This window comes from Meles meles, chromosome 8 (genome assembly GCF_922984935.1).
Source record: "Meles meles chromosome 8, mMelMel3.1 paternal haplotype, whole genome shotgun sequence".
Taxonomy (NCBI): domain Eukaryota; kingdom Metazoa; phylum Chordata; class Mammalia; order Carnivora; family Mustelidae; genus Meles; species Meles meles.
Genome location: NC_060073.1, coordinates 14010302 through 14038300, shown reverse-complemented (window position 1 = coordinate 14038300; position 27999 = coordinate 14010302). Strand labels below are relative to the sequence as shown.

The 27999-nt window shown below is 37.8% G+C and overlaps 3 protein-coding genes and 1 long non-coding RNA gene across 4 annotated transcripts in view; 2 read left to right on the top strand and 2 right to left on the bottom strand.

Annotated features, from left to right (window-relative positions):
* Positions 1–1875, bottom strand: part of LOC123949065 — a 28808-nt gene extending 26933 nt beyond the window's left edge. Inside the window, exon 1 of the long non-coding RNA XR_006820017.1 lies at positions 1825–1875. This is a non-coding gene — a long non-coding RNA (uncharacterized LOC123949065). The remainder of the gene's footprint in view (positions 1–1824) is intronic.
* Positions 1876–5298: 3423 nt separating this feature from the next.
* Positions 5299–6216, top strand: LOC123949653 (olfactory receptor 1013-like). Its single transcript, XM_046017217.1, has one exon. It carries the CDS (start codon positions 5299–5301, stop codon positions 6214–6216), a length of 918 nt encoding a protein of 305 aa, XP_045873173.1.
* Positions 6217–20650: 14434 nt separating this feature from the next.
* On the top strand, positions 20651–21586 carry LOC123949649 (olfactory receptor 1013-like). The gene has a single exon (XM_046017209.1). The coding sequence runs from the start codon at positions 20651–20653 to the stop codon at positions 21584–21586; it is 936 nt and encodes a 311-aa protein (XP_045873165.1).
* Positions 21587–23525: 1939 nt separating this feature from the next.
* On the bottom strand, positions 23526–24574 carry LOC123949695 (olfactory receptor 9G4). Its single transcript, XM_046017266.1, has one exon. The coding sequence runs from the start codon at positions 24557–24559 to the stop codon at positions 23621–23623; it is 939 nt and encodes a 312-aa protein (XP_045873222.1). The 5' UTR covers positions 24560–24574; the 3' UTR covers positions 23526–23620.
* Positions 24575–27999: the final 3425 nt, after the last annotated feature.

Here is a 27999-nt window from a genome sequence, read left to right as displayed (position 1 = left end):
CATGTGAAGACATGTAGGCATCCCTAGCCAAAAGGTCCCCTGAAGGAAAAATATCCCACTGGACTGTGAAGCTCTCCCCTTTCCACCTATGATGCCTCTGCTTGGGTACCAACCATCTTTACAGGTGGACTAGGTATGATAGGGAATGAGGTCCAGGAAATCAAGAGTTTTTTGCCCCTTCTTTTCCAGATATGACTAACAGCAGAAATGCCTAAAAGGATGGAGGAGTTTGTCACGGAGGGAGAATGATTAGAATAAACTTGCCCTGGTAGAAAGAACACAGAATGTAGAGCCAGAGGCACTGAGTTTAGATATAATCATGCCCACTGATTTGCTTTTTAATCCCCATTCATGACTTCCATCTATAGGCAGGCTGCCCTCTCATTTTGCTGAGCTTTAATTACGAGTGGAGTGTCTGCGTATTCATTATTCAGATGTGGGGCACATACTGATTTAGGCAGTGCTAATCACCACCAAAACTTTTGCCATAATCCCTGATATTTCAACCATTTTTAAAAATTATTTATTCATTTATTTTAGAGAAACAAAAAAAACACACATGAGAGTGATGGGAGGGTCAAGGGGAGAGAGAGAATCTAAGCAGACTCCACAGGGAGCACAGAGCTGACTTTGGGCTCAACCTCGCTAACTTGAGATAATGACTAAACTGAAACCAAGAGTCAGGCACTTAACCAACCAGAGGCACCCTTCCAGCACTTTAATATTGGTCTAGGTTAAGCCATTAACTTTGAAAATATTCTGACACTGGCTTCAAATGTCTTGCATAATCTCATGTCCCATCATTCCAGTGAAGACACACTATATTCCACACAGATCTGGCAGACTTCAGGTGGATTTTCCACCACCCATTCCTTGTCTTGCCTGTATGCCTTGGTGGTTGTAGTTTTGTTGTTGTTGCTCTTGTTGTTGTATTTTTCTTTGACAGAAATTACTTCCTCACATGTGGTAACTCTCTGGGCCCCTTCATGCAGGATATCTATTTCTCTCTTCTATGTAAAACCTCCCGTAACACACACACAACCCTTCCCTCATGGCCCCTAGCAAGCTCTCTACTCGCCTTCCTCTCACCATCAGGGATGGCAGATAATTCTTTTACAAACTGTGGTGTTTATTTGTGTACAAATATTTGGTTTCTCCCAATAAACTATACCTCCTTTTGGGTTCAGGTCCCATGCCTTACTTCTCTCTCTTGTCCATGGTGCCTGAAAGAGCCTTAACAACATGGTAAACGCTAGCAGATATGTAGGTGTGGGGACAGATGATACACAATGGGAGAACTGGTTTTGAATTCTGGCTCTATAAACCTCAAATTCAGTGACATTTAACAATTTAATAAATGTACAGTTATTTCTCTATCTCAATAGCTCATCTATGAAATAAGAATAATAATCACATTGACTTTGCAAGATTGTCTTTAAGGCTAAAATGAAATTGTTCTTCTAAAGCAGTCAGCAAAGTGCCTAGGAAACACTCAGTATAAGTATTCATTATTCAGTATATATTATTATGATAATAATGGAGAAATGACACAGGTCACTTTTTTTAAATTTTTCTTATGTTCAGTTAGCCAACATATTAATTAGTACATCATTAGTTTTTGATGTAGTGTTCAATGATTCATTAGTTGCTTATAACCCTCTCTGATCAACTAATCTTTGACCAATCAGGAAAAAATATCCAGTGGAAAAAAGACAGTCTCTTCAAAAAATGGTGCTGGTAAAATTGGACAGCCACATGCAAAAGAATAAAACTGGACCAACTCCTACAACATACACAAGGGTAAACTCAAAATAGATGAAATACCTCCATGTGAGACAGGAATTCATCAAAATCTTAGAGGAGAACATAGGCAGTAACCTCTTCAACATCGACCTCAGTAACGCCCTTCAAAACAAGTCTGCAAAGTCAAGGGAAACAAAAGCAAAATGAACATTTGGAACTTCATCAAGGTAAAAAGTTTCTACACAGTAAAGGAAACAGTCTACAAAACAAAAAGACAACTCACACAATGGGAAAACATATTTGCAAATGACACTACAGATAAAGGGCTGCTGTCCAAGATCTATAAAGAACTTCTCAAACTCAACACCCAAAAAAAAAAAACAAACAAACAAATAATCCAGTTAAAAAATGGGTAGAAGACATGAACAGACACTTCTCCAAAGAAGACACAAAATGGCTAACAGACACTTGAAAAAATGTTCAACATCACTATCCATCAGGGAAATACAAATCAAAACCATGATGAAATACTAGCATACGCCGCTTAGAATGGCAAAAATTAACAAGACAGATAGCAAGAAATGTTGGTGAAGATGAGGAGAAGGGCAAACCGTATAACACCATTGGTACACAGGTCACTTTTAGAGACACTAGCCAAGATGACACCTTTCTTGTCATTTAAAAATTGGGGGATAAGATGATGAAATTGGAGACAAAATAAATTTGTTGCAAAATCGACTGTATTTACACTCAGGATAAGAAAGACCTCTTCTAAAAATTTATGGTCACAGCTGAATAGATACTCAAAGATTATGTCTCTCAGAAGTATGCATGGTATAGGGAAAAGACTGAATTTTATGATCAGGCTTCCTTGAGTTTAAATCCTGACTGCATTTACTTCTGAGTTTGCCTTGGGAAAGAAAGTTCATTAAAGGCTTTGGATCTGTTTTCTTGTTTGTGATTGAAATTAAAATACCTACTCCATAGAGTACTTTTACAATCAAATACAGTTTCCAGAAAGGTGTTTTGCAAAGAGTAGTTTCTCAAAATATCACAATAATTATGAGAACTTTAAAAATCAAGTTAATACATTTCTTAGTTAATTGCTGTTCCGGCACTTGCAAAGCTATGAACCTCTGGGGTGCTTAAGGAATCAAATACACTGGGGATCCTGAGCAAGTATAAGACATTTGGATTTACAGTGTGGTCTTGTTGGCTGGGTCTGTGAGTTTCAGGTACCTTTCTCAGTCCTGGGAGAGGTGAGTAGAGAGTTCCTGTCCTCATATTCAGGGTTGGCTATCCTGAGAGACACAGGACCCTGCCGGATGATTTGGGTATTACTTAGAAGCATCTATCTGACCCAACATGTACAAGGTCCTTAACTGGGAAAGCATCTGAATCTGTCCCTATTATCCTATTGGTTTTGAGTTAAAGTGTTAGAACCAAAAAGGGCGATATTCATGCACAGATCCTATAAGCAAATGTTAAGCCAATAATAAGTATGAAAGGACAGGACTTTGTCATTAAAATCCAGGCTTCTGGGGTTAGACAACACCACATACTAATTGTATACTTAAGCTACTTATTAACACTGAATTTGATCTTCTGTAAAGTTATTGCTATTAATCTTCCAACATACCTAGGATGGATATTGTGACAAAGAATAAAATAATGCATGTGCAACACTAACAACAATGCTTAACTCAGAGGAAAGCATTCAAAATTGTTCATGACTATTTTTATAAAAAACCAAATTGTGGGATAATTATGACAATCAGAGAATAATCAAGTTAGAAGATACTAAATTGAAGGTTGAGTCCAGGAGTTTTCACTGCTTCCCATAGGAAAGCATTCCTAATTCCCTGGATCCATGTTTTCAAACATTTCACCCAGTTGCACAGTTCTTGTTACTTTGTATTAAGTAACTCCATTAAAACAAATAGCTTACAAAATCTCATAATAACATACACATGAAGATAAAGTAGACATTGGTCTATGTTTTGCATTAAAAGCAGATGGGAAAAAGTACAGTGTTGAGAAACAAAATTCAATCCAGTAAGGTTGAAGACCTAATTGGCTTTCTCAGGTGATTCATGAATCAACAAGCAGCCCATCTGGAAAGTAGAGGGATTGGGAGCTGTATGGAATGGAACATTTGTGTAGGAATGGAGTCGAACGAGGAAATTAGCAAAAGAGAAAATATCCATTACGTCCTTTTGGGGAAAACAGTGTTTTTATCATGCAGGTTACCTTATTAGTGTTGATCAGGACATTTCACACTGACTATTAAAAGGTTACATTCTTGGGATAGGTTGAGATTATAATTAAATCTTTGTTGTCCCAGAAATCAAAGGACTCTTTTGGAGACATGTTGTTTCTTTTCTCTTCTTTTTTATAAGAACATTTAGGGGAAAAAAAAGAAAAGAAGTTACATTAATGGGATGATATAATATTAGATAATGAACAGTGCTATGGAGAATGATAAAGCAGAAAAGGGATATAAGAAATATCAGGGAAGGAGTTTGCAATATTGTGATCGGGAACACCTGAAAAGGCAATTGAGACTTGAAAATGTAAGAGAGTTTGCTATAAAGATACTCAAGGAAGAGCATCCTGGCCATAGGGAGAAGCAACTCCAAAGGCACAGAGCATCCCCTGTCTATTCTAAGAATTGAAAGGAGGGTGGCATGGCTGGAATGGATAGTAGGAATCAGAAGCAGAGAGGCAATAAGCTTATCCATCCTTGTAAGGACTTTGGCTTTACTCTGAGTAAGCTGAGAAGTCACTGGAGTGTTTGAAGCAGAAGAATAACATGATCTAGCTGGTCTTTTAACAGGATCACTCTGCCCCAACTTGTTCAGAGACCCATCTGGGCTTAGGATATAATGAGGGAGGAAGCTGGGAGACCCTTAGAAACTCTGAGACAGCACCCATGGCAAATCACAGCGATTTTAGTCTAGGGCAGAACCACTGGATCTGGGAAACACTGGTCAGGTTCTGGATATATTGTGAAGGTATAATCAAGATGTCGTTGACTAGTCAGTTACAATACCAAAGTCAGAGAGGAGTCAAGAAGAGTCAACAATTTCCCCTAAACTGGAAAATTCCTTTCACTGCAGTGGAGAAGTCTGAGAGAAAAGCAGACTGAGGAAGAATGGTTGGAACTCAGTTTTTCTTGAAATGCCCAGTAGATCTCCTGTAAGAGATGTTAAGTAGGGATTTGAACTTGTCAGTGTGGAATCCAGGGAAGAAAAATTATCAGGAGTTAAAAAATAAAAAGTGATGGGCTTATGGATATTGGAGAGAGTATGTGCTATGGTGAGTGCTGTGAAATGTGCAAACCTGGTGATTCACATACCTGTACCCCTGGGGATAAAAATAGATTCTTTGTTTATAAAAAAAATTTAATTAATAAAAAAACAAAAAATTTAAAAAAAATAAAAAAATAAAAAATGAAACTCGAGTTTATATAATTGTTTTTATTTAGCATTATTTCTACTAATTCAGCACAATGATAAAAGCTGAAATCTCATTTTCTCTCCTCTTAGGTGATCCATGGAGAGAAGCAACCATACAGTGACTGAGTTCATCTTGGTGGGCTTCACGACAGACCCAGTGATGCAGCTGGTCCTGTTCGTGGTATTCCTTAGCGTGTACTCTTTGACCCTGGTAGCAAATGCCACCCTCATGGTGTTGATCTGTAATGACTCCCGGCTGCACACAGCAATGTATTTCTTCATTGGGAATCTGTCCTTTCTGGATCTTTGGTATTCCTCTGTCTACACTCCAAAGATTTTGGTGACCTGTGTCTCCGAAGACAAAAGCATCTCCTTTACTGGCTGTGTATGTCAGTTCTTCTTCTCTGCTGGGCTGGCATATAGTGAGTGTTACCTGTTGGCCGCCATGGCTTATGACCGCTATATGGCCATCTCAAAACCACTGCTTTATTCTCAGGCTATGTCTTTAAAGTTATGTGCATTTTTGGTAGCATCCTCATACCTTGGTGGCTTTATTAACTCTTCCATCATCACCAAAACAACTTTTGCCTTGAACTTCTGTAGTGGCAATGTCATTGATGACTTTTTCTGTGATTTGCCTCCCCTGGTGAAGTTGGCTTGTGGCAGGAAAGATGGATATCAGATTATACTATACTTCATCCTGACCTCCAATGTCATCACCCCCACAGTGCTCATCCTCTCTTCCTACCTGTTCATCATTGCCACCATCATGAGGATCCGCTCCACCCAAGGCCGCCTCAAGGCCTTCTCCACTTGTTCCTCCCACCTGGTCTCTGTCACCTTGTACTATGGCTCCATTCTCTACATCTACTCTCGGCCCAGATCTAGCTATTCTTTGGACAGGGACAAAATAGTTTCTACGTTTTACACTGTGGTGTTCCCTATGTTGAATCCCATGATCTATAGTCTGAGGAATAAGGATGTGAAAGAGGCCCTGAATAAACTCATTAAATAAATCAAGATTCTCTCCTTCTAAGGAAATGCAATGACAATTTTTGGTCAGGTTATTCTATTTCAAAAAGAGCTGCCATTGTGTCCCATCATGATTAACAATTCTTTCAGGGGCAGTTAAAGAATCTTCACTCTTGATACAAGACAATGTAAGAGACCTAAGAGAAGATTAGAGCAACTGAGGAGATAGAATTTAAATATAAAATTTAAGAATTTGTATTGAATTTCATGTTGCTCTAGATTAAAAGCAAATAAAAAGCTTAAAACGAAAAACTCCCCTCTACCTTCATAATGTGACAGAATAGCCCACTCCTCTAGCATGAGAATATTTATGGCTGATTGATGTATACAGAATTGTATCTACATGGTTATTTCCCAGAAACTAGGAACAAAGAGGCTGAATCAATTTTTCATATTTTCTTATGAAAAATAATTGGTTGAAATGATTTCTATTCTCTTAAAGGGATTTCTTAAGCATTTTTAGATGCAGTTTGCCCCCAGAAGCATTAGCACGAAGACCCAGCAGCACCCATAAAATATCTTCGTACAACTAGGATCACTAAGTATGATCTCCCCAATCTATTTTTCTAGCATATGTCCTTCAATTATGGAAAAATCAGTCAAGTTTATACAAATATGATTTTTATAAATCCCTGTGTAACTACCATAGTTCTTCTTTTATTTTATAAGGGTGAAATTGCAGGGTCTTCTACATCCAAATTGGACAATCTGAGCATTAAAACATGATTATTATGACAAAGAATAATAACCAAAACGACTTAAAACAATTTGAGAAAAAAAAGTCTATGACTACCCATTCCTCAAAAGAGAAAATTTTATATAGGTGATACACACAGGTGGTGATAAAACAAAAGTATAAATATGATGAGTTGCATTTAATTTTGATTTTTTAAAGTGAGGCAGTATAAATATAACTTATATCAATAAAATATAAGTACGTTTTACTGGCAAAACCAATAGTAAACAAATAAGAAAGTGAAATTCAAGCAAGTAGTCCTCCAAAATATGGGAGTTCCGTGCAGACCCGGAAAGACCCATCCACACCTGCAAAAACACATATTATCCCATAAAATAAATCCAAGGTATAAAATCAGTACTAGTTGTAACACATAGTACCTCAATAGAGATAGAGCACAACAGTGTAATTCCAAAACATTTTCTTTAGACAGTGTTCTAAAACGGTTCTATTCATGCCAACTCAGACTCTCATTTTCTAAAAGCTCTCTATTTCCCACCAATAATAGTAAAATTCTTCTAAAATATATTCTTCTTAAGTAATGGGAACAGATCTAATTGGTGTACCATAGCCGCAGAAAATCAGGTGTTTAATATTGCTTAACTAAACTAGAAAATACATCATTTCAGAGGGAAACATCAGTTACAAAAATGTAGAACTGATGTAATAACCTTCTTAAAATATCCTAATGTCATAAAATCTGATATTTATTGTAATAAAGATACTCAAACTACTTATTAAGAACTCCTATTTTAATCCTTTTAGGGAAACAATCAAGTCCTGTTTTCCAAATAATTATTAACATCTACCAAGAGACTGTAACTTTCACTGGCCAAAGTGGAGAGGCATACTATTTTAGGTATGGAAAAGTGATCTCAACTCCAGAATCCAGTCTAAATAATTTACTAAGACTCTAGTGAGAAGATAAAAGTACAGCTGAGAATAATCTTAAAAGATCTAACATAACACAAATTTAATTAAATGTGTGGCACTGATGTTTTAGAAAATGTTTTAGCATATGTTTAAGTGTAAGCTTGGCAGTAAGTTTTTTAATTATAGTTGGTAATGCTTCACTTGCAGTTTATGGTTGTGAAGCATGCAAAAGACTCTGCCATATTAACTTATAATTAATTACACTATAAATTTCTAAGGGGATTTACTCAAATCACAAATGAAGTTGGAAGTTTGAAAGAAAGTTGTTTCTAAGTTGGACTGTTTTGATATGCAAGTTTTACTAAATTAAACATTTCTTAAAAGTCACTCTCAACCTTCCTCTTGTATTACTCTGGTTCATTCACTCTTTCTCAACAACTCAAATCAGAATTACCTGGTAAACTGTCCATATTTTCTTATTATTAGGTCTGAGTCTTTGATCATCTTGTTGTATTTGGTTGCAGTACTTTTCTTTTCAAACAGAAAACCAAGGAGATACTATGAAATATAGTGTTCAATCCCCTGGGTTCCAAACATAATTCTTGATCTCATTTTGTAGCACTTACTAATTCCTCACTGGTGACTGAGGTCAATCACCCTGCCCAGTGGAGTGACCACTGTCAATTCATGACCAATTCATGAGGAACCCAACATGGCCATACTATCTCAGTATGTATGTTGTCCTAGTATGTATGTTGTAAATATGTTGTCTCAGATTCCAATTAATCAGAGCATTGAGGGCGTTCATTTGGGGAATTCCACCTTTGTGCACATAGATTCCAAATAAACTGAGTATAAGGTTATGGGTAAGGAAATTAAATTCTCATGGGCTATTCGATGTAATAGGCTGTAGTAGCCAGGGTCCTCCAAGAAGAACACACTATGGTAGAATTAAAAGTTCAGTAATTTTATTAGGGGAAACTGTTGTGTCTGTATAAGATAAAGTGGAGAGGGAGCCAGAAGAAGCAAGAAGTGCCACTCAATCATGAAGAAAGTCTGAGCACAAATGAAGAAAAGAGGGAAGGAAGGATGGGCAAAAGCATCCTAGGGAATGTTCAGTTTATGGTAAATTCAGCAAGGTGGGTACTTGAGCCAAAATTAGCCATCGATCCTGTGCCTAAGAGGGATAGTCCTGCCTTGGTATCCCTGCTCTTCTCAGTCATTAGCTGGGAGCAGTCTGTGGGAAACATGACCTTGATACAAATGGGGAAATGTATTTCAGAGATCAACAACTAGGACCTTTGCACAATTTCATTCCTGTTCTTGGATCTTTGAAAAGCTCATTTTCCTTGCCACCACAGGGGCCATGCCAACTCATCCCCTTGGTTCATAGACATGTATATTCTTGATAAAGCAAGATGGAACCATACACTGGCTGCTGTTTTAAAGCATGCAGCATACTTAGAGGACACCTCAACAGCCATGGATGAGCTTTCATATGGCTCTTCCACGATTTGATCAGGCCAATCACACTTCAAATGTGTGCACAAAGAACTACTATAGAATCACTTTGGAATGATAGAGCAAAAAGTAAAACCAATTATTTCTGTGAGTTGGAGAAGAGAGTTACTATTCCCTTGCCATCTAATATATTTCTTCTTAGAGGTTATGCTTAGTGGGATACCATGTTCATGAAAAAGGTATTAGGTAAGTCTACATCTGCAAGAGCTGGCAAGATAAACAGGTAGGAAAATGGGTATATAAACCAAACAAGTCTCCCAAAATGTGATTATTCCTGGAAAGAAAGTCATTAGCTCTGTAATTTTAGATTAGTAAGAAGTAGTATCATCTGGGTGCCTGAGTGGTTCCATCAGTTAAGAAGTAGTATAATCTTGGGGCACCTGTGTGGCTCAGTGGATTAAGCCGCTGCCTTCAGCTCAGGTCATGATCTCAGGGTCCTGGGATCGAGCCCCGCATCGGGCTCTCTGCTCAGCAGGGAGCCTGCTTCCTCCTCTCTCTCTGCCTGCCTCTCTGCCTACTTGTGATCTCTCTCTCTGTCAAATAAATAAATAAAATCTTTAAAAAAAAGAAGAAGTAGTAGTATAATCTAATCACCCTGCTATCCAAGTGGTTCACCAATCTTCCCAGAAAATGATGGTATAGCTGAGGCACAGCTGTGATCACTGTTGTTGGCATTTGGGATACCTAACAGTGGAAGTAGTGAAATTAGTCTTGGTGAAGAAAATCATGTTGTTGGGCCCATTCCAGTTACTCTAGCCATTTGTACAAGGGCCTGTTGAGCATGAACAGAAGAGGAGAAAGAGGCTGTGTGTGTATAGGGAGAAAAAGGCTGACTGACATTCACAGAGCATGTCCATCTGTAAAAATGTGTTCTTTCATGATTTCCAGCTTGTAGACCCTCAATCCCTTTCCCTCCAAAGAAATGAGTTAAACGTGATGAATTGGGATTCCCACCCTTGTATCTTCAAGTCTTTGATGGAAACACTAATCTCTGAACTTCCTCCAGGTGGAGATTTTGTTTACTGACTCACCAGAGCAATAACACCTTCTGCTTGAACCTAATAACGCTCGTTCCATGGGTCATAGGTAGAATTAAATGAGGATCTTGTTCCAATCTGTGTATCGCTCTGTGTATATCTACAATATTATATCTGGGTCTGGGTAATAATGATTGGCTATATACCTGGTCCCATTGGACCTGCTGAAAGATGCATTCAGGCCAAAATAATCTTTTACATTGTTCCCATTACCCTCACTGGCAAGTATATACCTCTAGTGTTTTCCATCTCTGTAGATTAGTGTCAGTTCAGAACCAGTATCTAATAACTCACAGATGATCTGGGTACTCCCATTTTCCTAACATGGGTTACCCTCAAAAATGGCAGGAAGCCATCCACAAGAAGGCTTGGAGGAAGATGTACAATATATATCTTGGCTAAGTTTCAAGGTCCCTCCTCAAAGGGTATTGCCTCACCATAAGTCTAAATCTTCAATGGCTGTAACACTAGCTTTGGTCAAAGAATTATATAAGAAGCAGTAATATAATTATATAAGTAGGCAGAAAGCCCTACCAGATCATCCTGACCTAGTTTTTATCCAAGTAAAAATGTTTCTCTTTTCAAGAAAAATATAACCTTGGTTGGTTTCCCATCTACCTCACTCCTTAAAAACCCCCTAATCCATGAGACATTGCCATAAACATCTGAACAAAATATTTGGTTACCACCCAGTTATGGCATACTGGGTAATTCCTTCCATCATATCTTGAAGAGTATCCACTGAAATATGGCTTTCTGACTGCCTGTTTGTTTCAGTCAGATAGTCCAGGTTTAAACTTAGTAGAAGCCAAATCACCACATGGTATTTATTGCATACCTCTGTGTCAAGAAAAAAAAATGCTTTCCTGCCTACCTGTCCTTCATTCCATAAAGCCACTGGTGATCATTTAAGTAAATTTGAGGCTGGTGGATGCAATAGATAGCCATTGCCCCATTCCTCGCCATGATGGATTTATATATCTAGCCTTAAAATATATGAACAATCCAATCTCATTTGGATTATCTCCTCATACTACTTCTAAGATCAGTATCTGGCAACTAAAAGATAGCCAACAAGTTGATTAGTTTGAGGAATATTTAAAAAGGGATTATTACATAGAAATGTGTGTGGTATAGAGAACTCCTGAGAATAGTGTTGTAACTTCTGAGAGCTATAACCTTTTTTATTTTTTAACGTTTTTTTAATTTATTTTATTTATTTGAGATAGAGAAAGAGCATTAGCAAAAGGAAGAGGGGCCAGGAGAGGGAGAAGTAGGCTCCCCATGGAGCAGGGAGCCCAACAAGGGGCTGGATCCTGGGACCCTGAGATTATGATCTGAGCCAAAAGCAGAAGCTTAACTGGCTGAGCCACCCAAGTGGCGCTCTTTTCTATTTTTGAAGTTGCCTGAAGACAGAGGTCATAAGCAATGGAGGGAGAGCTTCAAAATGAATCACCTGGTAAGTCCAGGGAGGCAACCAACTGTGGCATCTTTGTAAGAAAGTAGACCAGAGAAAAACACTCATACCTCAATCTCTTCCCCAACAATGACAACCACTGGCTAAACCCATTAAGGAGAGCACAAAGGAGCCCACTGATGCAGTTAATATAGCTGAGTATCCTGAAACAAAGAGGAGGTTCAAAGGGTAGAGAATGGATTTTGAAGGACAAAAGAAATTATTCAACATTTAAGGAAAATATCATATTGTTGAACAAATATTCTTTAGTGTACAGCTATATGTATGTGAATATATATATATTTACATACATAATATATGTGCACACATATGTCTAGTTTAGCTTCTACACAAATCAAGAGAAAATGAGGATGCAAATTATGACTGATTACATTTTCACCAGGGAATTGTAGTCTCAAAAAAAGAATTCTCCATTATTAAACAATACCCCATTTGACAACAAACGATTTTCTTTAATTGTCTGGTTAGCTATTGCCCAAGTTTATGAAATCCTCAGGGGTAACAGGAATTTCCAACTCTAGGGATACAGAAACCGTTATCAAAGTTTCCAAGGCAAGCAGATTTGAATTCTGTTGAGACGATGGCATTGCTGAGAATTTTAGGTAAGTTGTCTGATCCAGATGTTAGACATAGATGGAATTTTTTACTTGTTCCTCACAACCAGGACAAAGGTCATGTACATACTAAGCTATCGTAAGTGCTAAGGAAAGGACTCCTTTGAAACATCTTCGCTATCTTCCTATTATAGTTTCTGAAAATGCCGAGTTCACAAGAAGAAAGATCATATTTTACTATTAAAGACCAAAAAAGGCAATTAATATTATTTTTTAAAAGCCAAAGGAGAAAAAACACCTCAGTGCACAAACAGTTAACGTCAGGAACCACTTTAAAAAGCATTGTTAATATCTACAGAACAGCTGGGGCAACAAGATGAAGTAGCTGAGATTACTAGAGACTATTTAGGGCTAAAGCCATCCAGAAAAGTTCACATTTCTTTCAGTTTGATATGCTTTAATTCAAAAGCATCACATCATATGATATTTCTGAGAATCATTCCAGACAAAAGGAACTATCTCTCACCACAAACCTTTATATTCTAGTAATTGGGGATGGAAATGCTTTATTTAGTTTATCATACAAAAGTATAACTTTAGTTAGAAGAATCATATGTTCAGTGGTTAGCAAGCACAGCCAGATTACTGCAGTTGGATTAACAAAACAGAACATAATTCTTCAAGCCAGTCTCTTCCCAAGGAAATGTATGCCTTACTTGTTTTTGTCCTAGCACTGGCAGTCAGAGTAGATCTGTTCATAGCTCGTCTCTTTATGTATAACATTATGCAACACATCTTTAATTCCTCAATTCTTCACAACATTATAATGGCAGACAGACTTCATGATAAAATATAAGAATAATGTAATTATTTACTCTGAAAAACAACCTGAGGGTTTTGAAGGGGCGGGGGTGGAAGGTTGGGGAAACCAGGTGGTGGGTAATAGGGAGGGCACGTATTGCACGGAGCACTGGGTGTTGTGCAAAAACAATGAATACTGTTACGCTGAAAAAAATAAATTAAAAAAAAAACTACCAAAAAAAAAATAAAATAAAATAAATTTTTAAAAAAAGAAAAGAATAATGTAACTGAGGGGCATCTTGGTGGTTCAGTTGGTTAAGTGCCTGACTCTTGATCTCAGCTCAGGTCTTGATCTCAGTTTTGAACATGAGTTCAGGCCCAACTTGGGCTCTACACTGGGTGTGGAACCTACTTAAAAAGAAAAGGAGGGGGCGCCTGGGTGGCTCAGTGGATTAAGCTGCTGCCTTCGGCTCAGGTCATGATCTCAGGGTTCTGGGATCGAGCCCCGCATCGGGCTCTCTGCTCAGCAGGAAGCCTGCTTCCTCCTTTCTCTCTGCCTGCCTCTCTGCCTACTTGTGATCTCTCTCTCTCTGTCAAATAAATAAATAAAATCTTTAAAAAAAAAAAAAAAAGAAAAGAAAAGGAGGGGCGCCTGGGTGGCTCAGTGGGTTAAGCCTCTGCCTTTGGCTCAGGTCATGATCCCAGGGTCCTGGGATCGAGCCCCGCATCAGGCTCTCTGCTCAGCAGGGAGCCTGCTTCCCCCTCTCTCTGCCTGCTGCTCTGCCTCCTTGTGATCTCTCTCTCTGTCAAATAAAATTTTTAAAAAAAAGAAAAGGAGAAGAATAGAAATGATATTTATTTCAGCATTTGTCAGACTTGATCTATGGACAATGTGTAGTATAAGCCTTTGGGCTGCTTTACTGAAAGCAAGTTTCTGGGTCCCACCCACTGGTTGCTAAATTATAAATTCTGGAGCTGGGCCGGGTGATTCTTTTTTTTTAATATTTTATTTATTTGACAGAGAGAAATCACAACTAGGCAGAGAGACAGGCAGAGAGAGAGGAGGAAGCAGGCTCCCCGAAGAGCAGAGAGCCCGATGTGGGGCTCCATTCCAGGACCCTGGGATCATGACTTGAGCCAAAGGCAGAGGCTTTAATCCACTGAGCCACCCAGGCGCCCCTGGGCCGGGTGATTCTTACAGGCACAGAATTTGAGAACCACTGGCTGCCTGAGTGGTTACTATGCCTAGTCCTTACTTGAGTTATCTTCTTTACAACAACCAGAAGGAGAGATAAGTTATCCTCTACATATGAAGAAATTGAGGCTTTACAACCTTGTGAATTTCCTGAAAGTCAGACACTTTTTCCATGATATCCTGGATATCTCTGGTTTAGACCACTCAGCTCTGGTTATAAAATCAGTCTTCCTATCCATCACGACTTATGAGGATGGAAAATCTGTTGATTATGTGAAAAAAAAAAACCTTCACAGACTCACTCCATTTAGGCAAAGAAATATTTGGCAAAGCTTTTTGCAGGCAGATCCCTTTGTTTCTTCCTATTTTTGTTTGCAAAGATCAAGGCAGGGATTACTGGTGCCAGAAAATGCACTTGGGATATCAAACAATTCTGCTGATGGTTTAAGAGGAAAATTACGTAATTAGAAGCCACCCAGAAAATCATTTCTATTGGTTTGTTTCTTTTCCAACTCAGGGCTGCCCATTAATTAATTCATTCATTCAATATTTATTGTAGGTCTATTATATACCACTTATTATTCTAGGCATGAAGCATATAATAATAATGGAAAGAGACAAAACTTCCTGCTCTCATGAAATTGGCATCCTAGTGAGATCTTATCTCTGCTTGGCTCCAGTGACTCTGTATGCCTATGAAAAATAGAAATTTACCACTCAGAGATATTCTTCAGATAATTTCTATTTTTTACATAATTCCCAGAAGACCCCTGTAATAAGTCACAAAGTAAAATACAAAGCTGTGGAGTGTGGTTTCTTCAAAAAGTGATAGCATCCTTTAAGGAACACTTTTGAAATGCGCAGTTGTATTTTTGACTGGCACAAAGATCAAAGGCCCATTTAATAAGCAGTAGACAATATGAAAATGGTTTGCACCTAGGGGGCAGTCCTATCCAAAGGAAAAAAATGTCTACACCTTCTAGAGTGTGTTGATGGACATTTGTGCATTGAAAAAAGAGCTTTGTAATTTTGTGACTTTAAAATCTACTCCACTTTGCAAATAAACACTGTATTTTGCAAGGTTATACTACAAATCAACTCACCTAGGAATTCAAAACTGAGGGAAGAGTGTCTTTTATTTTGTTGGAACTTTATCAAGAATGATTCACCTTCTCAGAAAAATCTGATCACTGATGGAAATGCCAGTCCTGATATTTGGATCACTAATGCATTTGTGATGATTCTATATACATGCATAACCACTTCACCAAATGTTGCAGGATTTACATATTAAAATTCACACTATTTCAGAATAAATCCTATAATTATTACCATGTAATAGTTACATTATGAGCTACTTTTCTTTTATATCACTTTTACAATTATAATTAGATATTTTATATACATATGCACACGTATCTGTAGGTAGGTTTATTAACCACAAATTTCGTTTTAGGACTATAAGGGAATGTGTTATAAGGTGGAAGTTTTTCAGTATGATAAATTCAATTTGAATTTCAAATAGTTCAATTGAGAACTATTATTACAAATAATATCAAGGTGGGATAAATGTCTCTTTAAGCATTGGACATGGCTAGTTATAAAACTATACTCCATGGAGAATAATGTCAAGCCCCAGGCTTTTAGACCCAAAAGACTTACAATGACATCACTTACTTTGTTACCTGACATAACCAGATGGATTAATTTACTCGTCTCCACTCTGAAATTTCTCTCTGATTCTCAATTTGTTTCTCTCCCTGGGACATATGATAAATGTGCCAAAGACTTCTTCACAGTAACTGAGGAGAGAGGTTGCTCCGTGATCGTGGAGGGAAACTGTGTAGGAGACACAAAATTTTACCTCAAGGTTTTGGGCTGAGCTTGAGAATTTAATTGGCAGGAGACAGAGTGATAGGGGAAAAGCACACAAATGTATTTAACATAAATGTTACATGACATGGGAGCCCTCACAAGGAAAGGAAGACCCTGAGAAGCGACAAAACCTAAATGTTTTTATACAAAGTTGAACCAAAAACGCAACTGTAGAAGAGTAAGTAAAATACATGGGGGAGGCTAAAGGAAGAGAAGGAGTATTTTAAAGAGAAGACAAAGAGCAATTTCAAAACTTGCATTTGGGTGTCCATGTCCTTTCAGATCACTACATTTGTATCTTTAGGGTAAATACCCAGTAGTGCAATTGCTGGGTCATAGGGTAGCTCTATTTTCAACATTTTGAGGAACCTCCATGCTATTTTCCAGAGTGGTTGCACCAGCTTGCATTCCCACCAACAGTGTAGGAGGGTTCCCCTTTCTCCGCATCCTCTCCAACATCTGTCGCTTCCTGACTTGTTAATTTTAGCCATTCTGACTGGTGTGAGGTGGTATCTCGTTGTGGTTTTGATTTGTATTTCCCTGATGCTGAGGGATGTGGAGCACTTTTTCCTGTGTCTGTTGGCCATCTGGATGTCTTCTTTGCAGAAATGTCTGTTCATAGATGAATGGATAAAGAAGATGTGAGTAGATATATATATAATCTATATCTAGATATAGATAGGTTTATATATAATGGAATACTATGCAGCCATCAAAAGAAGTGAAATCTTGCCATATGCAATGATGTGGATGACTGGAGGGTATTATGCTGAGAGAAATAAATCAATCAGAGAAATAAGTCAATTATCATATGATCTCCCCATATGAGGAAATTGAGAGGCAGAGTTGGGGGGCTTGGGGGATAGGGAAGGAAAAAATGAAACAAGATGGGATCGGGAGGGAGACAAACTATAAGAGACTCTTACTCTCACAAAACAAACTGAGAGTTGCTGGGGGGTAGGGGAGGTAGGGATAGAGTGGCTGGGTTACAGACATTGGGGAGGGTATGAGCTATGGTAAGTGCTGTGAAGTGTGTAAGCCTGAGAATTCACAGACCTGTACCCCCAAAGCAAATAATACATTATATGTTAATAAAAATAATAATTTGATTTTAAAAAGAACAGATAAAAAACTTACCACAAGATTACAGTAAGTAAGACAGTGAGGTACTGGCATAAAGATCAGTGGAGTAGAATGGAGAACCCAAAACTAAATCCTTACACTTATAGTTTTGGTAGGTAGGGAATGTCTCCCAAAAATGCTCATGTTCTAATCCCTGGAATCCAAGAACATGTTAGAACACATGGGAACTGGAAATTGAGGTTGATAATCACCCGACTTTAAAATAGATTGTCCTGGCTGGCTCAGTCATTAGAGCATGCAACTCTTGATCTCAGGGTCATGAGTTCAAGCCCCACATAGGGAGCAGAGTTTACTTCAAAATAAAATATAATAAAGTCACTTATAAAATAAATTGTTCTGATGATCGCCCCACTACTTTCATGTCTGCTGTTTATCATTTGACCTTCCAAATGACAGTTCTTCACATTCTTATAGTCATTTTTTTTAAAAATGTTTATTGCCTATTGGCTGTGATGTTTATAGAGTTGTACATTAAACAACCTTCATTTTTTTCTTTTCTTTTTGTACAAAATTTTTAGTTTATTTTTTTATGGTAACCTGAAGGGATGATAGATTTAAATGATTTTTTATTTTTATTTTATATATTTTTTCACTACAGCCACATCTCCACCCCCCCAAAAAAGAAATAAAATACAAAAATCAAAAACAACAACAAAAAAGAGGGTAATGTTTCTGAGTGTATAATGCCATGCTCTATTTCATGAGAGCAGCTGATCAATTTGTTTCAACAATTTGTTTCATGAATCAAGGTGTAGAAATGGTTGCATATTGATTGATTTAGGCAGTGTTTACCAATAGAGACAAAAAAGAAAAGAAGTAACTAAAAATAAAAAAACAACTTCAAAGATTTTTCAGTGATCAGAATCCTCATTTGCATTTCAAGATAATGTAGTTTAAAAAGAAAAAGAAAAAAGAGACCTTTGATATAAATTCCTCCTTTTCCTTTGGCTTAATGAATATGATTTATTCAGCATAATATCTTTATATGTTCCACATGTTAAGAAAAATGTACATTAAATCGTGTTATAATTAATTAATTAAAAAATAGATTGTCCTGGATTATCAGGCTGAATATAACCACAAGAGTCCTTCAAAGTGAAAAGAGAGGCAAAAGTGTTGAAACCAAAAGGAAGATGTGACCATACAGATACAATGGTGCTGACTTTGAAGATGGAGAAAAGGGACCATGAACCAAGGACCGTGGGCAAACTCTAGAAGCTGGAAGAGGCAAAGGAATGGATCCTCCCTTAATGTCTCCAGAAAGGAACACAGCCCTGCCAACATCTTGATTTCAATGCAGTTGGACCCATGTTGGACTTCTTTCTAATCTACAAAACTGTAAGATAATATATTTGTGTGGTTTAAAGCCATTACATGTGAAGTAGTTTATGACAAGGGTAATAGGAAACAAACAATGGTGACCTGATTTTTGGCAAGGATGCCAAGAGAATTCAGTGGGGAAAAATAGTCTTTTCAACAAATGCTGTTGGGACTAGATATTCACACTCGAAAGAATGAAGCTGGAGCCCCACTTCACTTCACACCATACACAAAAATTAATTCAAAATGGATCACTAACCCCCATGGAAGAACTAAAACAAAAACACTTGGATAAAACCGAGCAAACTGTTGTGAACTTGGGTTAGGCAATGGTTTCTTAAATAAGACATCAAGAGCAAGCAAGAAGAAAAAAGATCAAGTAAACCTTATCAAATATAAAAGTTCATGCACATCAAAGGATATCAAGAAAGTAAAATAATAACAGAGAATGAGAAAATATATTTGCATATAATAAATTTTATAAAAGACTTGTATCCAGAATATTATAAGAAGTATTACAATTCAACAATGAAAAGACAAAAGAAACTAATAAAAAGATGAGCAAAAGATTTTAATACATATTTCTCCAAAGAAGATAGTCAATAAGCACTTGAAAAAGACACTTAATATCATTAGTTATTAAGAAAATGTAAATCAAGGGGCACCTGGTAGCTTAGTCAATTAAACATCTGGCTTCTAATTTTGGCTTAGGTCATGATCTCAGACTTATAGGATCAAGCCCCCCATCCAGCTCTGTGCTCACCTCTGCTTGAGATTCTCCCTCTCACTCTCCCTCTGCCCCTCAAATAAATAAATAAATAAATCTTTAAAAATCAAAACTACAATATCATACCACTTCACACCCAATAGGACTGCTAAAATCGAAAAGATAACAACTTGTATCAGGATGAGGAAATATTGAATCCCACATGCTTTACTGATATGATTGAAAAATGGCAGGATTCATTTGGAAGACAGTTTGGTAATTTCCCAGAATGTTAAATATAGATGCACCATATGACTCAACAATTCTACTCCTGGATATCTACTCAAGAAAAATGAAAGCATATGTCTTTACAAAACTTGTGTAAGGATGCCCATAGCAGCATTGTTCATAATTGCCAAAAAATAGAAACAAAAAAAAACATATATCCATTGATGAATAGGTAAATGAAATATGGTATATCCATACAAAGGGATACTATTTGGCAATAAAAACAAAGTAATGAAACATGCTACAACATTAATGAAAAAGAAAAATGTGCTAAAAAGGCATATTTGCAAGTGGTATACTCTGCCATCTTTCAAATGTCACCACCTTCTAAACTACAGGGACTTTCCCATCTCTCATGAGCTTTGAGCAACTTGTCCATGTACAGCTGAGAAATAAGAAAGGACTTTTTCCTCTCAGTATCTAAGTTTAATTAGTTCCTCTCCCAGTTCATTTTCACCCCACCATCCAGTTTTCTTTTCCTAATATCTCTAACATTAACTGAAAATATTTCCACATGGGTTTGTTTATTTATTATGTACGACTCTAAATAAAGTCTTCATAGAATAGGAGTCAGCCCTATTGTCCTCACTGCTGTATCCCAATGCCAAGAAGGCACCTGGAGCTCAAGAAATATTTTTCTTGAAAAATAAGTAAGCCCCCAAGAGCACTCAAGCTTTCCTATTATTAAATGCATTTCGTTGAAATGAATATGTTAAGGCTTCCATCATCTACCCTAGTCAGGCAAAATTCCTGCTCTGATGTCACTTGCCCTAACAGCTTATAGCCTTGACTGTATCTCACAGGCTTATCACAGAGATTGCATTCCTGTAGTATGGGTTGAGGGAATTAAACTTTTCACTCTTTCTTTTGCAGGAGAGGTCTTCTTAAACCATGGAGAGAAGCAATCATACAGTAACTGAATTCATCCTAGTGGGTTTCACAACAGACCCAGTGATGCAGTTGGTCCTGTTCGTGGTATTCCTTGGTGTGTACTCTGTGACCGTGGTAGGAAATGCCATCCTCATGGTGTTGATCTGTAATGACTCCCGGCTGCACACAGCAATGTATTTCTTCATTGGGAATCTGTCCTTTCTGGACCTCTGGTATTCCTCTGTCTACACTCCAAAGATTTTGGTGACCTGCATCTCTGAAGACAAAAGCATCTCCTTTGCTGGCTGCCTAGCTCAGTTCTTCTTCTCTGCTGGGTTGGCATATAGTGAGTGTTACCTGTTGGCCGCCATGGCTTATGACCGCTACGCAGCCATTTCCAACCCCCTGCTTTACGCTCAGGTCATGTCAAGGAGACTGTGCATCTGTTTGGTTATATATTCCTATACTGGAGGTTTTGTCAATGCAATAATACTCGCCAGCAACACATTCACCTTGGATTTTTGTGGTGATAATGTCATTGATGACTTTTTCTGTGATGTCCCACCACTGGTGAAGTTGGCCTGTGATGTGAAAGAGAGCTACCAGGCCGTGCTGTACTTCCTCCTGGCCTCCAACGTCATCACCCCCACACTGCTCATCCTCGCCTCCTACCTGTTCATCATCGCTGCCATCTTGAGGATCCGCTCCACCCAGGGCCGCTACAAGGCCTTCTCCACCTGCTCCTCCCACCTGGTCTCCGTTACCTTGTACTATGGCTCTATTCTCTACATCTACTCTCGCCCAAGTTCCAGCTATTCCCTTGAGAGGGATAAAATGGTATCAACATTTTATACTGTGCTGTTCCCCATGTTGAACCCCATGATCTACAGTCTGAGGAATAAGGATGTGAAAGAAGCCCTGAAAAAACTGGTCTGGTTAACACAGTCGGAAATCTGAGTTGACCTGTATTTCTCAAATCAGTGCTCAGGGAGAATGGGCTGCTTCAGAAGCAGCCTGGGGAGCTGGCTTTTTTTCTAGTCAAAGAAATCCAGTGAAAAAAGTTCTATTTATATTAGTTTGACTTGCTTTAGTGATCAAACTATAATCTATATTATAAATATTGGTTCAATTGAATATTAACATACTTTTAAAAAGCAGCCTCCGGGCTTAATGCAAAATGGAAGTATATATATTGTTTCTGAGATCCTAAAAGATTAAATTTTCCTTCGCTGTCTCCTTAAGATCAACCTATTTTTTTTCCCTACATACTGAGTTTTATGGGAATGTGAAGAAATTCAGGAGATTTGTGTAATACACCCCAATCCTTCTCATCCAGTACTTACAGAACTTTTGTAATAGAAGAATTTGCTTTTTTAAATGTTGGGGAGCCTAAGTGTCTCAGTCAGTTAAGCATCTGACTGTTAGTTTCAACTCAGGTCATGATCTCAGGGTCATGGGATCCAAGACCAAGAAGGGTTCTGTTCTCAGCAAGAAGTCTGCTTGAGATTCTCTCCTTCTCACTCTGGCCCTCCCCCTGCTATTTCTCTCTCTCTTTCTTCCTCTCTCTCTCTCTCTCAAATAAAATAAATAAAAATCTTTATAAAAAATAATTTTAAAATGTTAAGAATATTGTGATGAAAAGAGAAGGCATTGAGGTGCTCTTTGAGAAATGCAGAGGAAAAGAAAGACCAGAAGTGTCAGAGCTAACAGAAACATGGAAGTGACTCCACCTGTTTGCTGTAAAAGTTTGATGTAAATGCATTTTATAGAGTGCCTGAATGGCTCAGTTGGTTCAAGTTCTGCCTTTGGCTCAGGTCATGATCTCAGGGTCCAAGGATTGAGTCCTACATCAGGATCCTTGCTCCACAGAAATTCTGCTTCTCCCTCTGCCTCTCCTCCCACTTGTTCTTTCAATCTCTCTCTCTCTCTCAAAAATAAATAAAATCTTGAAAAATAAATAAATTTATTTATTTACTTATTTACTTATTTATTTCATGTCTATGCCCATTAGAGTAACAGCTATAGTCTTTCAATAATAAAGTACTAACTGGTAAGGCACAAGCTACTCATTTGTCACATGTAACTAATAATCCTGAATTTTCACTGTGGTTGTAAGGAGTATTCAAAAAAACATCAATTAAATCTGTCAGGTACTGAATATTGAACTATAAGTTTCTTTATGCTTAAAATCCTCTGGTGAGGAAAAAAAAGAAGTATTGAGTCTAGAACAGAGTGGAATTTTGTTAGTCAACTTGTTGGTTATGGCTTGTTCCACTTGATCTTGATCTTCTCCTTCACAGAGAACATGTGGTGTTACGAAGTGAAAAGAGTGTAAAGCAGAATACTGGTTCTATTCTCTGTGGAGAGATCACTCTTCTGAGGTGATATACAATTTCAGAGACACATATCTCTTCATGGATGTAGAAAGATATTTTGGCTGTTTGTTTATTTGCTCATTCTAAAGAACTCTTAAACATATTGCTACTAATCAACTGATGTAGAAAACTCAAAGTTTTCAAAGATATTTTCTGTATACTCAGAGCTTTATGATGAAGTATGGAGAGAATGCCTCACTAAAAATAAATATTTATAAAATCCTGAGTAAATTTCCAGCAGTTTAACCATTCTAGATCCTCTCCCCACAAAATAAAATTTGCTTCCCTAGGTTCACAGACAAACTGTATGCACAAAAACTATCCAATTCCTTTTCTCTTTCCAAGATGCCCCAAAGATAATCAAGGGAATAAGCTTTATGTAAATCTAGCATAAAAAAGAGTAAAATAGAATATTGTAAAGCATCAAACAACCCAAAATTAATTGGTTTAAAATAGTTTAATCACAAAATAGTTATAAACAAAGAATGGTTTCCTCAATGGGTCATTGCTTTAAGTATGACTTGTATTTACTTGAAAACTGCAATGACTACCAACATACATATAAGCTAATAATTTGGAAAATTATGCAATAAGAACATTCCACAAAATATAACCTTCATCTCTGCGGTCTCATGGTTTGTGTTGCTTTCCAGAAGGCCTCTTTGACGTCTTTATTTCTCAGGCTATAGATGAGTGGGTTGAGCAGTGGATTGACCACAGTGTAAAACAGAGCAGCCACTTTGTCTTTCTCCAGGGAGTAGGTGGAACTTGGCCTCGAATACATGAAGAGCAGGGATCCATAGAAGAGCATGACTGAAATGAGGTGTGAAGCACAGGTGGAGAAGGCCTTACGCCTTCCTGCGGCTGAGCGGATCCTCAGGATAGCCAGAAGTATGTTGCAATAGGAAATCAGGATGGCAAGAATGCTGGAGAGGACCGTGAAGCCCACCACACCCAGGAGGACTTTTTCATAGACGTGGGTATCTGTACAAGACATTTTTACCAATGGTGGTGCATCACAGAAGAAGTGGTCAATAATATTTTTACCACAGAAACTCAAGCGGAATGTGTTGGCAGTATGGGCTATGGCATTGAAAAACCCTCCTATGTAGGAGCCAGCGACAAGCCCAGTACAGAGAGACCTGGACATAGAACTTGAATAAAGTAATGGGTTACAGATTGCTGCATACCGGTCATAGGACATGGCTGCTAGGAGGTAGCACTCGGTGTAGGCTACTACACAAGAAAAGAACAACTGGGCTCCACATCCAGCCAAGGAAATACGTTTATCTTCTGAGACACAAGTAGCCAAGATTTTGGGAGTATACACAGAAGTGTACCAAAAATCCAAAAAGGACAGATTGCCAATGAAAAAGTACATAGGCGTGTGTAGGCGGGAATCAATTCGGATTAGAATAACCAGGGTCATGTTCCCCGACAAAGTCATCAAATAGAGCACCAGAAATATTCCAAACAGAATCAACTGCCACTGTGGATTTGCTGAGAAACCCACCAAGATGAATTCAGTCAGAATGGTACGATTTCCTACCTCCATGTCCACAGAGGAGAAAGCCTGATAAAGACTTTGAGGAGGGAAAAAATCATTTTGCAATTGTTCTATTGAAATAAACAAAGGCCTAAGTTAAGTCGGTAATTATTAGGACATTTATGGACTTTTATCGATGATTACCTAGAAATGATAGAATTTCAATCTGTGGCTTGTAGACCACAGATATTAGTGTTAGAATCTGATTGTGAAATTAGGGCTTTCACACAGGGCAAGGCCCTTAGTCCAACCACAGAAGAAAAACAAAGCCCCCAGCTTGTTTGATTGAGTGAAAAAGACATGCATGAAAATATCCAAACCTATGTTAAGTACATAATAAGTGCTCAAAAAATTTTAGTATTGAGAATTTATGTGTCAGGCATTGTGCTGATAATTACACAAATATCAACATACTGTACCACTCTTGTAACTATCAATACATTTACATTAGATCTGATATATAATATAATTTATATAATATAATAATATAATCATCACTATGCTCTAGTTAATATTCTAAACTCTAATCTTGAAATACTTAATTCTTTCTATAATTTCATAAAGTAGGTAGTATTATGATTCTCATGATGTTTAAGAAACAAGTCCAAAGTCACAGAACAGATCAATAGCAGAGCTGGTATTGAAAAACATAATTTTCTTTGTCAAGAGTATGTGCCCTCAAATGTTAAGCCATTTGCATGTTTTATAAGTAAAATGTTTTTCTTTTGGTTAAAGCAATATATAATCCTCTGACAACTTGAATTTCTTTACTTAATAAAAAGATCTTTAAAAAAGCCTTTTTTTTTTTTTTTTTTTTTTTTAGTTTATGTTTTCTATTTATTTATTTTTTTTTCAGCGTAACAGTATTCATTCTTTTTGCACAACACCCAGTGCTCCATGCAAAACGTGCCCTCCCCATCACCCACCACCTGTTCCCCCAACCTCCCACCCCTGACCCTTCAAAACCCTCAGGTTGTTTTTCAGAGTCCATAGTCTCTTATGGTTCGCCTCCCCTCCCCAATGTCCATAGCCCCCTCCCCCTCTCCCAATCCCACCTCCCCCCAGCAACCCCCAGTTTGTTTTGTGAGATTAAGAGTCATTTACGGTTTGTCTCCCTCCCAATCCCATCTTGTTTCATTTATTCTTCTCCTATCCCCCTACCCCCCCATGTTGCTTCTCCATGTCCTCATATCAGGGAGATCATATGATAGTTGTCTTTCTCCGATTGACTTATTTCACTAAGCATGATATGCTCTAGTTCCATCCACGTCGTCGCAAATGGCAAGATTTCATTTCTTTTGATGGCTGCATAGTATTCCATTGTGTATATATACCACATCTTCTTGATCCATTCATCTGTTGATGGACATCTAGGTTCTTTCCATAGTCTGGCTATTGTAGACATTGCTGCTATAAACATTCGGGTACACGTGCCCCTTCGGATCACTATGTTTGTATCTTTAGGGTAAATACCCAGTAGTGCAATTGCTGGGTCATAGGGTAGTTCTATTTTCAACATTTTGAGGAACCTCCATGCTGTTTTCCAGAGTGGTTGCACCAGCTTGCATTCCCACCAACAGTGGAGGAGGGTTCCCCTTTCTCCACATCCTCGCCAGCATCTGTCATTTCCTGACTTGTTAATTTTAGCCATTCTGACTGGTGTGAGGTGATATCACTCTTCGCAGATGATATGATACTATATGTGGAAAACCCAAAAGACTCCACTCCAAAACTGCTAGAACTTGTACAGGAATTCAGTAAAGTGTCAGGATATAAAATCAATGCACAGAAATCAGTTGCATTTCTGTACACCAACAACAAGACTGAAGAAAGAGAAATTAAGGAGTCAATCCCATTTACAATTGTACCCAAAACTATAAGATACCTAGGAATAAACCTAACCAAAGAGACGAAGAATCTATACACAGAAAATTATAAAGTACTCATGAAAGAAATTGAGGAAGACACAAAAAAATGGAAAAATGTTCCATGCTCCTGGATTGGAAGAATAAATATTGTGAAAATGTCTATGCTACCTAAAGCAATCTACACATTTAATGCAATCCCTATCAAAATACCATCCATTTTTTTCAAAGAAATGGAACAAATAATCCTAAAATTTATATGGAACCAGAAAAGACCTCGAATAGCCAAAGGAATATTGAAGAACAAAGTCAAAGTTGGTGGCATCACAATTCCGGACTTCAAGCTCTATTACAAAGCTGTCATCATCAAGACAGCATGGTACTGGCACAAAAACAGACACATAGACCAGTGGAACAGAATAGAGAGCCCAGAAATCGACCCTCAACTCTATGGTCAACTCATCTTTGACAAAGCAGGAAAGAATGTCCAATGGAAAAAAGACAGCCTCTTCAATAAATGGTGCTGGGAAAATTGGACAGCCACATGCAGAAAAATGAAATTGGACCACTTCCTTACACCACACACGAAAATAGACTCAAAATGGATGAAGGACCTCAATGTGAGAAAGGAATCCATCAAAATCCTTGAGGAGAATGCAGGCAGCAACCTCTTCGACCTCAGCTGCAGCAACATCTTCCTAGGAACAACGGGAAAGGCAAGGGAAGCAAGGGCGAAAATGAACTATTGGGATTTCATCAAGATCAAAAGCTTTTGCACAGCAAAGGAAACAGTTAACAAAACCAAAAGACAGCTGACAGAATGGAAGAAGATATTTGCAAACAACATATCAGATAAAGGGCTAGTATCCAAAATCTATAAGGAACTTAGCAAACTCAACACCCAAAGAACAAACAATCCAATCAAGAAATGGGCAGAGGACATGAACAGACATTTCTGCAAAGAAGACATCCAGATGGCCAACAGACACATGAAAAAGTGCTCCACGTCACTCGGCATCAGGGAAATACAAATAAAAAAGCCTTTTTTAAGAACATTCTTTCCCCACTTTCTCTTGTTGATCAATGAGATTCATATACATAGCTGAGCTATTTTTGGATATATTAAATGATGAATATTAGGAAAAGTACAATCGTTGGTGTCAATGATAGACTGAGAAGCCATGAATGTTTTCGAATTATCTCAAAGCTCTAAAACTCTGAGGGAGAAGCTAAAAGAAGAAATCTAATTCAAAACATATGGAATTGGGGCTGATGACCCAGTAGCCAGCAGACTATCCCTTAGTTAAAAAGATAGTGGGAGAAAGTTAAAACCAAGAGAGGACTGTGATTTACTTCCATGTTCAGATAATTCTCCTTAGAGCTAAGCCAGAACCCATTTGTAACTGGATTGTAAATTTTAATTTTCTATCCCAAAGTCCACTGTTCCTCTTATTAGGAAAGGAGGTATCTTAATCTTTAAATATTAGGTCTTGTTATCTTTCAGATGTAGCTAATGATGTTCAGAGAGGACATGATTTGATTGATAAACTGTAGTAGATAAAGCTTGGAATCCTGAAGATCACT